We start from the raw sequence: 16,466 nt of genomic DNA, 5'->3' as shown, positions 1-16,466 counted from the left end.
TATTAATTCAAACCGGCTCACTTTCCAACTGATTCGTTTGTCCCTTACGCGTTTCAATGCACCTGCATCTTAATCATAGGGCGGGGAAAGTCACAAAACACGGAACGGACTACAAACATATTTTGACCCTGTTCAATTGTAACCACCTTCCAATCCGTGGTATTCTGGGTATTGTAGTCCCAATTGCTACCCTCCGGTGGGGTCCGTGTAATTGTCCTAGTTTTTAAACCCCCAAATATTTTCCTCAATGTTTATGGCCCTCCAGTGGGTTCCAGGAAAATGCTCCGTTTCTTTTTTTTAATTTTTATTTTATTTTTGGTAAACCTTTATTGTTACGTAAAACAGTTACAATCACGGGCCTACAACCATCACGGCCGGCCAGCAATACAGAGACGGTCAAAGCAAATCAATAAAGCCATAAGTATGCAACATTCCGCCTCCCAAATGCCCTATTGTAGCTCAGGATATTGTCCGTACATATAGGTACCAGGATTAAAGAGGTTTCTTTTAAAAGTTTAAGAGAGAATAGGATTCGACGCCGTACAATCGAATAATACCAAAGCAAGGGTTTATCAGTGATCAGGATCTTCACAGTCAGGACTAATGTAGGCAGGGCGTTGGCGCTAGCGCATATTAAACAGGATAGACAATAAACAGTACAGTTCGCCCACCAATGCAGTACATGCCCGCTGCAACTTAAAACTTTAGAGAAACATCCACCCTTGTAATTCGAACCATAAGAACGTACGGTGAGCAACCTACTGCTCGGTTTCCCAAAAGAAAGGGAAAAGAAGAAGAATAAAGGGAAAGCCAAGAGAAACAAGAGAGAAAAAAGGGGCCCTAGAAACAGAAAAAGGAAAAGAAAAACAGTAGTACCCTCCCGTAACCCCCCACCCTGCACCCCTGCCTACGGCTACGGCCTCCCCCTCAGCAGCGTGCCTGTCGCCCATTATATGGAACCCGAAATTTAGAAAAGAGAGGAAGAGAGCTATCGCTCAACTAAATTAAAGGAAGAATCTAAAAGAGGGAAAAAAGAAAGAACGGAGGAGGACACCAGGACAGACCCCCAGCCCACACCTACTCCCCCTCCCCCACCACAGGGAATACCCACTCCATACAGAAAACGGAATGCAATACAATAAACGTAATTTGAGTGGGTTCGATCTTCGCCAGCCTGCCGTTAGCGCCACAATGACATAGGTGAAAAGTCCCGCACTAGCCCCACACAAAAAAAACAGTACTACGATACTTAACCCAGGCCCGCCCGGTCCAAAGTACGGATGCGGCCCAGACCCTCTGTTACAGGTGTAAGTGAGTCAAAGTACCAGACTGGGACGAGGATGCCATCTTGAGGTACGGCAATATACAGTGATGTTGTTCGAAGGACGTAGTCATCCACATGCCCAAGGGCCGTCAGGGAGCGCAAGTGGTGGCGCTCACTCTTTAACACCAGTCCAAAACAAAGTAAAAAGGACATGTCGTAGCGCCACCGCTGCCCGCCGCTGTCGTTCAGTTGATTATTGGAACAGGGTAAGGCTCCCGGGAATAGTACCATCATAAGCTCTTCCGCCTCCGCTGTAATTGCCGGACTGCGCACAGCATTGCTGTCCCCCTGTCGGGCATGGGCACACAAGTTGCCTCCATGTACTCCCGAAACCACAAAGTCCCGGGGACACTCATGAGCCGTCTGCCAATAATCCCCATGCCCCACAGCCTCTAGTGGTCCGTCCATCGGGGCGGAATCCGCTCCACCGAGACGACCCTCTCGCACAACGGCATCCAGGGCCCTCCCCACGGTCTCCATCTTGTGTTGCAATGCGAAATGCAAGTCCGCAATGGCCGCCATGACATCTCCCAACCGCAGCTCCATTTTCTCTCCCCCCATTAGCGGCAGTCCCAGCATCAAGCGGGGCTTCATCACGCCAGGCCGATCCACGCCGGGTATCTGATCGCATCATTTTTGTGGCCCCTGCAGAGCAATTAAGGATCGATTTCGAGACCCTCTCAGGCACCATTGCGTGCAAGGCGTTCCCACCACGGAGTGCACCTCACTAGGTGAAAAGTGTCCCGAGGCCGCTCGTCAGGTAGCCGGCAAATAATCTCAACGGGGGTTTTGGGATACACTCACCTCCGGGGCATACAGTCACAGTGCCACCAACGGGGAGGAGGGGCGGGGGGGGGGGGGGGGGGGGTTGTTTCTTCGAGCATTCGCAGAGAGGCGGCAGATCAAATTTCACCATTGCTGTGATGTTGTGCGAGAATCGCCGTCAAAATCGGGAAAATCCGAGTCCCCATCTCCCCAGACCGGTACTTCCGCCATACACCCTGCCGTTGTTGTTGAAGTCGAGGCCGGGCACTTCAGCACCCTAGACCCCGGTTCCAGGTCAGGGGCGGGCCGCAATCTTCAAGACGACACATCTCCGGCCAGGAAGCCGTCAGAGCACTCGGGCGCGCATGGATCAGCGCCGCTTTATCTCGGCCGTGCGGGAGCATAGTAAGGGCGCTTGCTAGAAAGCTGGATATGATGGTGGGAGACGGCGGCCGACGGAGCTGGGAGCCCGAGCGGCCATCTTGGTCTACGACCTGGCTCCTCCCCCCAATGCTCCGGTTTTTAATGACAAATCCCTCTGTGCTGAAAGGTGGCTGTAGTCTTTTGAACAGCCACACAGACCTGTCTGCTTCATCAGGCGGTGCAATCTCCCCCGGCCGAGGCCGCCGTGTCCAAACATTCCTCCCGAATGCCCCTGAGCTCAGAGACGCCACTCAACAGAGAAACTCCTTTTATTAATTCCAACTGGCTCACTTTCCAACTGATTTGCGTTTCAATGCACCTCCATCTTAATCATAGGGAGGGGAAAGTCACAAAACACGGAACGGACTACAAACATATTTTGACCCTGTTCAATTGTAACCACCTTCCAATCCGTGGTATTCTGGGTATTGTAGTCCAAATTGCTAACCTCCTGTGGGGTGCGTGTAATTTTCCTGGAGCCCACTGGAGGGCCATAAACATTGAGGAAAACATTCGGGGGTTTAAAAACAAGGACAATTACACGGACTGAAAAACCCAAGTAACAAATAGGTTAACAATATCTCCTTATTAAAGAATGTCCTTTGCCCGGGGAGGCGGGAGGGTTGCTTATGACTATTGATGAGGATACCCCTGGAAGAGAACTAGGATTACAGGTAAGTAACTAATCCTTCTCTTCCAGGGGATCCTCATCAATAGTCATAAGCATTAGAATAGAATAGCGAGCCTCTCCTCATCCCTGCGGGCAAAGGAATAACAAGACAGTAATCTCATCAACAAGCCTGAGCAGGCGATAGGCTACCCAAACAGATTCCTCAAGGAGGCATGTCCTACTTGAGTATTGGCCCTGGAATCAGATTCTAGACTGTAATGCCTCGTAAAGGTATGAACTGATTTCCAGGTTGCAGCCTTGCATATTTCTGACATTGGAATGTTGTGCAAGAAGGCCACTGTGGCCGCTTTCCCTCTGGTAGAATGTGCTTTGGGTGACACCAATGAAGGCTTGCCTGCAAGCTGATAGGGCAATTTAATGCAGGAGACTATCCATCTAGAGATGGACCTCTTGGTCGCTGGAAAGCCCGTTCTCATTGAACCATAGTTCACAAACAGCTGATCCGCCTTCCTGATTCCCTTGGTTTTTTCCAAATAGAACTTGAGCACTCTCTTTAAATCCAAGGAGTGCAATGACCGCTCTGCTGGGGTCGCTGGATTTGGAAAAAAAGAAGGGAGGGAGATGGACTGATTTATATGAAAATCAGAAACCACCTTAGGCAAGAAGGATGGATGGGCCCTCAGGTCCACCCTATTGTGATGGAAAACAGTATATGGTTCCTTCGCACAGAGCGCTTGTATCTCGCTTATTCTGCTCGCTGACCTGATTGCCACTAAAAAGGCTGCTTTCCAAGATAGATGTTGCAAAGAGGCCTTGTGGATAGGTTCGAAAGGAGGTGACATTAACCTGGATAGAACCAGGTTCAATTCCCAAGGAGGAGAAGGATTTCGCACAGGGGGATAGATTTTTTCAACCCCTGGAGGAAGTCCTTAACCACCGGAACCTGAAAGAAAGAAATCTGATTAGGCGATTTCCTGTACGCTACTATAGCTGACAGATGCACTCTAATGGAAGCATATTTCAATCCAGAAGTTGCCAAGGAAAGGAGGTATGGCAGAATTACCTCCTCCTGCCCTTAAGTAGGATTCAGGTGATGATCCCTACACCATATGTAAAACCTTTTCCACTTGAACGCATAGGACGCTCTCGTGGAAGGCCTCTTAGCCTCTTTTAAAATGACCATACATTTGTGAGGCAAGTTCAGATGTCCATATTGCAGGACCTCAGGAGCCATGCTGTTAGGTTCAGTGATGGGAGGTTGGGATGCAGTATCCTCCCGTTCATCTTGCTCAACAGGTCCGGCCTGCAAGGAAGTCGTCTGTGTGGACACACAGACAGATGCAGAAGGTCCGGGTACCACCACTGCCGAGGCCAATCCGGAGCTATCAAGATCATCTCCATGTCTGATCTGAGGACACTACCTTCGGAATCAGAGCCAGGGGAGGAAAAGCGTAAGCGAATGTTCCCGACCAATCCATCAGGAGAGCATTCCCCTGCGTCCCTGGCCGGTGGAACCTGGACGCGAAGGCGTGGCATTTTGCGTTTTCGTCGTCCGCAAACAAGTCTATGGCCGGACGACCCCAGAAACGAAAAAGCTCTTCTACCACTTCGTCGTTTAGCACCCAGTCTGGCTGATCTTCCAAGTGCCTGCTGAGTGCGTCTGCTTTGACGTTCAATTCGCCTGGAAGGTGCACCGCCACTACTGAGAGGCGGCGAGAGACAAGCCAGTGCCAGATGGTTTGAGCCTCTCGGGAGAGTGGGCGTGACCGCGTACCTCCTTGTTTGTTCAGATAGAACATGGTGGTCGTATTGTCCGTCTGAACTAGGACTGAGTTGGACTCGATTGCTGGAAAGAAAGCTTTGAGAGCTAGAAATACCGCTCTGAGTTCCAGCATGTTGATGTGGTATGTCTGCTCCTGCGCAGACCACTGACGCTGAATCTGAAGCGGACCCATGTGCGCTCCCCAGCCTTGCAGAGAGGCACCCGTCACTATAGACTGGGACGGAAGAGATTGGTGAAAAGGCACTCCCACCAGCACATTCCTCGTCCGAGTCCACCATTTGATGGCATCCTTCGTTGCTTGGGAAAGAGTGATACGATCTTCCCAACACCCTGTCGCTTGGTCCCACTGGTCTTCGAGAGCCTGTTGCAGAGGCCGCATTCTCAGCCTGGCGTTTGGGATGAGAAAAATGCAGGACGCCATGGAAACCAGCAGGGATGCTACTTGTCGGGCTGTTGGAAACAGAGACTCTAGCAGAATCCCACATTTCTGTCTTATGGAAAAAAGTCTCTCCTCCGAAGGAAACGCTTTTCCCAATTTTGTGTCCAGAACGGAGCCTAGGTAGTGGATGGACTGTGTCGGCCGCTGGACTGACTTCTCCAGGTTTACATGGAGACCGAGCCGGTGCAACTGGTGTAGGCAAAGTTGCAGATCGTGTGCTCCCCGTACCGGAGATGGACCCTTTAGGAGCCAGTCGTCCAGGTACGGATAGATGAAGAGTCCCTTTTCGTGAAGAAAAGCCACCACCACTGCCATGCATTTGATGAAGACTTGTGGTGTGGACTTGAGTCCGAAGGGTAGCACTTTGTACTGGTAGTGTTTGTTTCCTCGACAAACCTCAAGTACTAAAAGGGGACGCGGTAGCATCAAAAAGCCATACATTCATTGAAACAGTTAAAATGAAGTTATGGTTAGGTTTGGTTGCAGCACCTTAATATAGGTTAAAAGAATCACTTGATGGGGGGAGGAGCTTCGCCGGCGATCAAGATGGCCGCGTGAGCTCGGAGCTCCGAAGACCTCCCGATCCTCCGCAATAATCCTGATGCCTATCCTGTCCCACAATTGTGGGAATCGATTGCTGAGTGGGTCCTGATGCGGCGCCCGCTTTCGGAGTGAAAATCGGACATTCCTGGACCCCGTTAGCTCGACGGGCCTCGGTGGCTCCGCCCGTGCCACTGGTCTATTGCTGTGGTGCGCAGCGGTGCTCCCATGTGGGCGCTCCTTTGTCTACGCCTGGACCCTGCGGTGTGTGACTCCGATATCTGAACTCCCTGAGACTCGGTTGGTGTATCGGACCCTGGCAGCATCATTAAATGTGTGGCGCATCTCCCGCTGGACTTCTTGGTCCCTGTTGATCATCTTGTTGGACGCGCCAATATGGCGGGCAGAGGGGACCTGGACAAAGGCAAGTCCCAACGGGTCAACAGAAAACCGTCCCAGTCCCAATCTACCATCCCAGAGAGCTTCTCCCAGTCGAAGGGCTCGCCGGTTCTGGCAGGCCGTGCTAAAGACCCGACTAGGGATCGATCGCCGGAGGACTCTGAGATAACGCTTCGGGACGTTATGGGTGCAATCACGGGAGTGCAATCAGAAATGCATACTCTCCGAGAGGAACTGTCCAGTAAGGTCGACTCCCTGAAGATTGAGTTGAACCTCATCAGAACTGACCTCGGGAAAACCAACGACCGGGTCAAGTCGCTGGACCTTAAGACGACTAGCCTGACCACTGATGTGTCGGATATACAGACGGAGATGCGTGACTTGAAACTGGCTAACGGTATGCTGGCGCGCCGGCTGGACGATTTTGAAGGCCGTGCGCGACGCCAGAATGTCCGCATTACTGGGGTCCCGGAGAAGGCCGAGGAGGACTCGGTGGAACTTTTCGTGGAGGACCTGGTGCTTAAGAACTTGATGCCCGGAGGCTTAAGTAAATTCTTCTCGGTGGAACGGGCCCACAGGATACCGGGGGGACCGCCGAAGTCAGGCGCCTTCCCTCGCCCTATTATCGCACGGCTTTTTAACTTTAGGGACAGAGACGCTATCCTGCAGGCATCGAGGACCGCGGGCCCTCTGCGTTTCCAAAACTCCGAAGTTAACTTCTTTCCGGACTTCACCCAGGCCGTGCAGAAAAAACGTCAGAGTTTTACTGGGGTGAAACGGCGACTGAGGGAAATGGGCCTGCGGTACTCCATGCTCTACCCAGCCAAGCTTCGGATTGAGCGTGACCACCGGACCCTGTTTTTTGACTTTCCGGATGAGGTGGGACACTGGCTGGACACCCTTCCCCAGGAGCGACAAGAACCGGCTGACCAGACGGAGGAGGCTACCGGAGGCGCGGAAGCACGGGAGTAATGGTTTTCAGTTTGACTTTCCGCTAGCTGGGTGACCGTATGGGACCTCAACTTCGGACATTGCTGCTATTGGTTTTGACTCTTTTTGTCATTAATATGGGGGATGACGGGGGGCGATAGGATGTCTCCTTTCTCCTCTGTAGACTTCTTGTAGGTTAGTTAAGGGGCGACAGGCACACTGCTAGTTGGGGTGGATTATAGTCTAATGCAGGGGTGCAGGGTGGGGGGTAGTTGGGGTGTGATCTTTCAACTTTCCTTTCTGTCTTTTTCTTTGTTCTGGCTGAGGGTTCCTTGGACTGTTATGTTGTTGTGGTGGGCGCCATTGCGGGGGGTGGGGAGGGGGTGGAGCTTCCTTGACGATGGGGGGTAAATCTCTAAACTTGTTGAGTTGGAACGTCAACGGGTTAGGGGATCGCATTAAGAGGGGTGTTGTTTTGCAGATGCTTAAACGATATTCGCCTGATGTCATTTTCTTACAGGAGACCCATCTAGTGGGACACACTTGTAAAGCACTGAGCAGACGTGGATTTAAAATGGTGGCACACTCGGGGTTCTCTTCGGGATCACGAGGGGTGGGCATCATGGTGCGCATGTCCCTCCCGTTGGAGGTGGAGTCAGTGGCTGCGGATGAGAGAGGCAGATATGTGGCTGTGGTGGGCAAATGGGAGGGCCGTACTCTGGTTTTGGTTTCAGTTTACATTCCCCCGGGGTTACAGGAAACTACTTTTAGGGACCTGGCTGCCGCCATTTTGGGTCTCCCCGAGGGCCTGTTGTTGGTGGGTGGGGACTTTAACTCTGTCGTGTCTGGAACCCTGGACCGCTTCCCATCCAGAGACCTGCGTCCTTCCCAGTCCTGGTTGCCTGACTTTATGGGTTCAATGGGGATGGTTGATTGCTGGCGGTTGATGCACCCCTCCCAGCGACAGTACACGTTTCTCTCCAGCGCACATGGTAGCCTATCCAGGATAGACTACATTCTCACCCCGGCTGCCCAGGCGCAATCCGTCTCCACGGCGCGTCTCCTGGCTAGGGGTATCTCGGACCATTCTCCAGTTTGGGTTTCCTTCGATTTTCAAATCCCCGCGTCATCGCGGGTGGCTCCCATTAACCCGTGGTACTTCCGTGACCCGAAGTCCAGGTCGCTACTGACCAAAGCAATGGACCGGTACTTTGCCGAAAACACTGGCTCAGTTGACTCAGCCGTCTCCCTCTGGGAGGCTTTCAAGACCGTGCTGCGCGGCGAGGCCTTCTCCTTGATTGCGGAGGCCCGCCGCCGGCGGGATGAGGATGTTGTTCGGCTGGAATCCGACCTTGCTGAGCTAAACTCCCAATTGGAGCTAGACCCATCTCCCGACCTGCTTCACACGCTCTCCCTCAAACAGTCCGAGCTCCGCGCGTCTGCCACGGATGCGGCGAAGGCCCTGGGTAGGGAGCAACAAGGTAGGATATATGACGCGGGGGACAAGGCTGGTAAGCTCTTGGCGTGGCTGGATAGACGGGAACTTGCGTCTCGAGTGGTCCCGGAGTTGGTGGGAGCGGAGGGCGTCACCTTGACGGACCCGGCGGCGATAGTTGGGTCCTTCGCGGACTACTTCGAGGAGGTCTACGCCTCAGCGGACCCTCTTCCGGAGTCTGCGTCGGCCTCCTTTTTGGAAGATATAGAACTTCCCTGTCTCTCGGACCTTGAGAGAGACGACATGGATCGGACGCTGACGGCGGACGAGGTGGCCTTGGCTATCAAATCCTTGCGCTCTGGCAAAGCGCCGGGGCCTAACGGCATCCCGGTTGAGCTCTACAAACTCAGGGCTGACTCGCTTGCCGGGCCCTTGTTGAACATGTTCCTTGAGGCCCGTGCTGTGGGAGAACTCCCCCCAGACCAGCGGTTGGCTACTATCGTAGTGATACACAAGGAGGGGAAACCGCGCGATCTTTGCCGGTCTTACCGACCCATCTCCCTTTTGAACGCTGAGCCTAAGATTCTGGCTAAAATACTGGCTAACCGGCTAGTGGGCGTGATTTCGGACCTGGTCCACCCGGACCAGTCCGGATTCATACCGCACCGGAACACAGCGCTCAACCTGAGACGACTTCACGCAGTAATGGCACGTGTGCACCTGATCCGTGAACCTGCTGTCCTCGCCTCTCTCGACGCCACTATGGCTTTCGACTCGTTGGAGTGGAATTACCTGTGGGCTGTACTGGCTAAGCTGGGGTTTGGACCCGCATTCATTGGCTGGGTCCGATTACTGTACTCTGCACCACTGGCCAACGTGGCGGTTAATGGTCGGCTGTCGGCCTCTTTCGCGCTAGGCAGAGGCACTAGACAGGGTTGTCCGCTTTCCCCGCTTTTGTTCGCTCTGGCACTTGAGCCATTGGCGGCGTGGATCAGAACGCACCCCGATATCTCTGGCATATCGTGGTCCCCGGGGTTTGAAGACCGGGTGTCGCTCTATGCTGACGACATCCTTTTGTACCTCACTTCTCCCTGTCACTCACTCATAGTGGCTTTCGATCTCTTGAGGACCTTTGGGGCCCACTCGGGCCTGGTGATCAACTGGGCTAAGTCCTCGCTGTATGTACTGTCCGGAGATACGCCGCGCCTCCCCCGGGGATGCTCAATCCAGGTGGCCCAACAGGGCTTCCGGTATTTGGGCATCTACGTGTCGCGGGACTCCCGAGCCCGTTATTCACACAACCTCCTTCCACCGTTGGAGCGGCTGCGCCGGGACGTAGAGGGCTGGCGGAAGTTGCCGATCTCCCTTATGGGCAGAGCCGCCCTTTTTAAAATGATGGCGTTACCTCGCTTCCTGTATGCCCTGCAGAACACCCAGGACCCTGTGACAGCTAAATACTTTGCGCAAATTGAATCCCTCCAACGAGCGTTGCTGTGGGACGGCAGGCCGCGGATTTCGCTGGCCAAGCTGACTATACCGAGTTATGATGGGGGTATTGCGTTGCCCGACGTGCGGCGATATTACTGGGCGTCCCAACTTGCGGCAATCAATCACGGCCTCTACGGCCCGGCGGTTAACCCAGGCTATGCGATGGATCGATGGCTCGTGGGGGACGGGAATTACTACAGAGCGTTATACTCTAGGTCTCTGGATCGGAAGCTCACGGGTCCCACTAAGACTATGGTTCATATCTGGCGCGCAGTTACTAAAACTTTGGGCTGGCACGATAGGGTTACCTTGGCCACCCCGCTGTTTGACTCGGATGTACTGGGGAAGTTGTGGCACACGAAGGGCTTCGACAGGTGGGACACCATCGGGATATCCAAGGTTGGGGACATGGTGGCCATGGGTAGGGTCAAGTCTTTCGATGTGTTGCAATCAGAGTACCAATTGGCGGCAACGGAATATTTCCGACACGCTCAGCTTAGCCATGCTCTTTCCCCTTATGTATCGGGGGAGGAAGCGATCCCCGAATCATCTCCCCTGGAGGATCGGGTGTTGGACGGCCATATGCCGGACAGCGCTATCTCCCTGACCTACAAAAAGCTCATTAATGTGCGAGTTGATTTGCTGGTGCGATTGAGAGAGCTTTGGGTGCAGGATGGAATTGAGGTGGATGATGAGGATTGGCAATCGGCGATTTCCTCTCCTAGAGAAGTGGCAATTTCGGCGCGTCTCCGCCTGGTGCAGCTGAAGATACTGCATAGGGTGTATGTCACCGGCCCCAGACTAATACACATGGGGCTGTCGACGGATGGCATGTGCCGGAGGGGATGTGGAATGCTTGGGACCTTCCTACATATCATATGGGAATGCCCTTGTGTGACCCGATATTGGGCGCGTGTGCATGCCGTGATGGAAGAGGTAACTGGTGTGACCCTGCCGGCTGAGGCCCGGAGATGTCTCCTTAACATCTGGGGCCCGTCTGATTATAGTGTTGCGCAGACTCGATGGGTCACCCTGGGTTACATGGTGGCCAAAAGGGATATCGCCCAGAAATGGGGTGCGCCAGCTCCCCCCTCGCTCAGCCTCTGGGAATCAAATATGGACTGGTGCATGCTGCGTGAGAAGACGGTGTATGTGGCCAGGGGTAAGCCTAGAATGTGGATGTCTGTGTGGGGTGCCTGGAACTCCTATAGGGGCGACATCTGCGACCCTCCCGTGGCACTCGGTTCCGAGACCCTGCCTTCCCCGTAGTATCCCCCACCCGGGACTCCACTTTGTCTCCTGCTGTGCTGCCCCCCACGTAATTCACAGTTGTCATTCTTTTTGTGCACAACCTTGGGTGTCGAGCCTCCGACCCCCTCCCGCTACAAAAGCCCGCTATATCTGTACTGTCCTCAGCCTCTTTCTTTTCCGCTGTTTATCGTGCTTTCTGCACGCCTTTTTTCTCTTGGCCTTTTCTGGGCCTTTCTATCTCATGGTTTATTTATTTTTGAGTTCACTCTTATTTTAAAAATTAAACCTGACTGCTTCTGATTATTGTGTTGTGCACGACCTTTCCTGTTGAATACATGCTGCCTGGCCTCCGGGATGTATGGCTGAATAGCGGTGTACTTTTTTTTTCTTCTGCAAATAAAGGTTTTCCAAAAAAAAAAAAAAAAAAGAATCACTTGAAAAAACACAGTTAAGGCACAGTTAGGGATATAAAAAACAAAAAAATTACTTAAATTCCCCAGATATAGTTAGCTCCACAAACCATAGCTCGTACACCTGTCATGCAAACAATAACTTGCACACTAAATGCAATGCTTATGACTAGAGTAAGGATAAGTGACTGAATCTAGGTCTCCTATTGGATGGAATCCAATATCCTGTGAAACACGCTTAATAAACAGCATTTTGTGGAATAAAAGCACTTGAATGATATCTGAACATACATACACACCTTAATGTCAGGTAGGTGATATGTTATTTTGATTAATTCCCACTGACGGTGCAACACACATCTCATTAAAACATCACCTCTCACCACTACTAGGGTGCTCTCTGGCTCACTCTGGTGTTTGAACCACAACATACTGGCAGAGGCAATCAAAGTCAGCAGCCAGACCCCTTGAACCTCTTACCAAGTTGAGCGCCTGCGTCTTCTGTTGGATTTCCCGACACTTGCATTTCAGAAAAGCCTTCTGCACCAGCTTCTTGATGGTGAAATAATCCACAGTATCTGCATAGATGTGTCTTCTCAGCTCATGCAGATCCCCGCCCTAATAGAGTAAAAAGCGGTGAGGTTCCAAACAAGAGAAGACGCAGCAAACACGACATGCAGAGCGAGCAATAGAGGTCCACAGTGACACGGGAGTCTCACACAGCAAAGGCCTGGGTTTTTATCCCATTACTGCTGGGAGACCAGCACCGCACACCGTGACCGGTGCGCTTGATGGAACTTTTGGACTATGCCCCATCCCAGGCAGAAACTATAACCTTTCTGTATGTACTGCGGTGCCCGAGCAACCTTTGGCCGATGACCGGTGGAGCTGTCCCAAGCAGCTATAGAGGAGTTTGGCTCTGGTTCACCCCTCCGCCATCACCTACCCAGCCAGACATCGGACACTGTTTTTCCTCGTCTCCCTGCTGTGCCTCCTACTCCTCTTCTCTCCATTATTCTCCGTCTACCTCCCCTATTCCTTCCCTCTCTCCCCTAATCTTCTCTCCCCTTCCTATTTTTTTCCTCTTGTTTATGATATGATTTTGTACTCATGTTATTCCTGTAACTACGCTTCAGTAACTTTGTAACCATGTTCTGTAACAATGTTTCTTCCTCATGTAAAGCCCTCTGATCCCTCCAGGTCTAGCCAGCGCTATATAAAACTCAATAAATACAAATAAAAATAAATAAAGGTCATGTCAAGCAGGGAATGCAGGTGGATCTTTGGCAGCCTCTAATACTGTAGGAACATATGTACACTCATCTTTACAGACCCCTTTCATTCATATGCCAGGGCCATTTCCTGCAGGGGATGCCATGGTGGCCACAACAGCAATAAGGGAAGTCCGAGTGCCCGGAACGCACTTCCTGTGCCCAGGCAATGCTTCACATGCGTGTGTGGCCTTTGTTTACTCCTTATCTATATTCCAAAATGGTATACAAGAGTTTGTGGGTGAGAGCGGCCGATGGTTCTAGTCACAACATAGTGACAGCTCTACTCCAAGTCCAGCTTTGCTCACTTCTGTATCCCTTTCACTACCAGTGGGTTTCCGCACCTCTAGGCTAGAGCTTTTTTTTTTTTACTGTAGTTTAAAGATGTATACAAACTAGTTTTTCAGCACATTCAGAGCTGTATACCAGTACAAACAACACATCAATATTTTGTTGCAGGCTGAAGCTATAATAAAAAATATGGATATATTTTCATTTTTTGTAACAAATTTGGTCAAGATTTTGTTGCATTTCTCAAATGGACAAAAATAAATCTGCTAACGCTAACCAAGCAAATGCTGCCCTGAATGGCTGGAGTTCGGCTACACCAAATAGGAGTGAATATTCATAGGAAAAGGAGTCTGCGTCATCAATTATGTTTATGTAATATTCATGTAGATAACTGAGATGAGGCATCAATGTTTACGCTGCACTGTTCGATTGATGGCCAATATAAAACTTATGACTATATAGATTATATCTTAAGCTATCAAAATATCCAAACAGTGTTTGTCACTTTGTAAGGGCACAGACCCAAAGTTCATTTGTTTCACAATGCTTCTCTTGGACGGAGAAGCAATGTGAAACGAAGGAGCTGTGGGAAACTGAATCAGGAAGTGGGGACTGGGAGGGAAATGGGAACAACCCCAGTCCCTCCTCTTCCAATCCCCAGCTCCTGGTTCATTTCTCCTGTTAATGGTGCAGGAAAGAGGTTGATAAGACATGGGCCGTGCTTCCACCCTCTCTTCCACCTTCAGAAAAAGTAAAGTGAGCTAGAGGGCATGGCTTGGCACAGCTGCCCTAAGCTCCTCATGAAGCCCTGCTGACCAGCTGGCTCCTGGGATAGACTCAAGTCTAGGGAATGCCTTCTAAGTCCATGCGATGAGTATGAAGTCTTTCGTGATGTCACAAGCATGTTAACGAGGTGGCCTCGAAGTGAGCAATGGGATGCCTTCTTTGGAAGTCTGCCGGACCCCCAGAAAGGATCATGCACCGGCAAACTACCTCTCACCACCCACACAGGCACAGCTGCCACTGAACTGTGATCTGTACACTTTAGAGGGGCCGAGCAGACGGGTTGCTTGAAGAAAGTGGGTGTAATAGACTAGGAGTGAGAAGGATTTTGTTTTCAACAACTTTCCAATTCTCTTAGGAATATCCACTGACTAGTTCTACTGTAAACTGGGCGGTGTTCAATTACAAGTGCCAAGACACCTAAGGGTATATGTGCGCTATACGAGTCATAATACCATAACATAACAAGCCTTAGTACAAGAAACAATTGAAAATGGCATTTATATGGCTCCATGTGGTCCATCTCGAGGCCTCACCACCATCCTATAGGCTCAAACACTTAAGACTGCCAGGCGCATGCAGCCTGCCAGTTTACTATAACGCAACAAGCTCTACAGCTGCCTTTGCTGTCACACTTTAGCGCCCAGGCCTGCCCCATGGTTTTATGAATTTACAACCTGCAGGTGTGTATTTACTGATCTCACTAGGATCTTCCTACCTCAGGGTCCAAGAAGAGGTGGCAGTGCGCAGGCTTCCCGTCCCTGCCAGCTCTGCCAATCTCCTGGACATAACTCTCGAAGTTCTTGGGCATGTTGTAGTGCACAATACCGCGCACATCGGACTTGTCCAGGCCCATCCCGAAAGCCACAGTTGCCACCACGATGCGCAGCTGGCCGCTCATGAAGTTGTTCTGGACTCTACGCCTCTGGGCTGCAGACATACCCGCATGGTAGGAGTCAGAGATCCATTTTAGAGGCTTGCGGATCTTCTTTTTGGCTGCAAAGAATGGACAAGCGATACAACGGATCAACCATAAACCACTGGAACAATTTCATACAAGAACTAACACTTCTTTCAGAGGAGGTGAACCAGAGAGAAATGGCCACTCAGCATAGGGAAGTACTACCTTCAGCTTTCTTTCTTTTTGACTTTAGGTCTTCCTCTTCTCCCACTTCCTCCGTGGTTGCCTGTTTCAGCGTCACTCCCTGGAGACAGGTGCGCAGCAGGGCAGCTATGCGGGCAGTCTCCTCCCTGCGGGTGCAATAAATGATGACAGAGTCCAGACAGCTGAAGCGGTCACCCTTTAATAAGGAGACCAGAGCCTGCGGGGAAATCGGAAACAGGTAAAGTCAGACTTATCTAGGTATTCAATGTAGTATAAGTAAAACAGGCTTTTTAAGACGCATGTGTTTGGAAACTGTATATAAAGTTTTACCAAACCGCTGACTTCAAAACATTACATGGATTTCAAGCAGCAAGTATTTGGTGTCATTAATGATGTCAAAACGGGAAAAGTGAGTGGGACTGGCCAAGGGAGGATGCTGGACTGTTTTCCTGTCACTACCTATACTATTGATTTGTATTATGCGACAGAGAAAGATCACTGTGAATTTCATTTAAAGTGCAAGCCGAGGTCTACAGACATAGGACTTAACCATTTGAAAAAGCCTTGAATGGCAAAGGCATCCTCACCACCAGATGTGCCACACCTTGCAAGACCGACTGCTCTCCTTGGGCCTCCCTCTGGACTCTTCCACACTTGTAACTCCAACTTCTCCAACCCTGTGCTCCTGAATGACTGTACTGAAAAATGCTCAACATGCCTGCATCTAGTGGAGGTGTCATCATTTCTATTGATAATGCAACTACCAAAGTTACATGCCTGTACTATCCTTAGTAAGACAAGCTTGCTACATCCTAAACATCTCCTTCGCCTGTTCTTCCCCAAAGCAAAACCATCCTCTCGTACTGCCTCCCAATGAAGGCCACTCATTATCTACCTCGCTTTCTCATCTTGCCATGTAGTGCGATAAGCAATTTGCTATTGGAGACTTCAACTTCTGGATATACCTTCTTGGCTCCCACTGAATCTGGGACTCAGTGGCCACTTGTTACTCTACATCCCCTCACATTTCCTTGCTTTACATAGAAACTAGTACCAAATGCCTGGACCTTATACCCATCACCTAGTCCACCACCACATGCACTAGGACCGCCAACCACTTCACCATGAAAACTCTTCGCTTGAAATAAGCAAGCAGAGTCTTTCCAACTTATGGGAAGCCCGAAAAACACCCTCTTTT

At 51.0% G+C, this 16,466-nt stretch overlaps 1 protein-coding gene across 1 annotated transcript in view; it reads right to left on the bottom strand.

Annotated features, from left to right (window-relative positions):
• The window catches only part of RECQL4 (RecQ like helicase 4), a 249,361-nt gene that overhangs the window by 51,297 nt on the left and 181,598 nt on the right, over positions 1-16,466 (bottom strand). The window contains exons 17-19 of the mRNA XM_086966354.1: positions 15,290-15,485; positions 14,882-15,159; positions 12,299-12,436 (exon numbers count right to left, since the gene is read on the bottom strand). Of these exons, the coding sequence (XP_086822480.1) occupies positions 12,299-12,436; positions 14,882-15,159; positions 15,290-15,485 (612 nt within the window). The remainder of the gene's footprint in view (positions 1-12,298; positions 12,437-14,881; positions 15,160-15,289; positions 15,486-16,466) is intronic.

This window comes from Lissotriton vulgaris, chromosome 4_1 (genome assembly GCF_964263255.1).
Source record: "Lissotriton vulgaris chromosome 4_1, aLisVul1.2, whole genome shotgun sequence".
NCBI classification, from domain to species: Eukaryota; Metazoa; Chordata; class Amphibia; order Caudata; family Salamandridae; genus Lissotriton; species Lissotriton vulgaris.
This window is presented reverse-complemented; position numbering and strand designations above follow the sequence as displayed.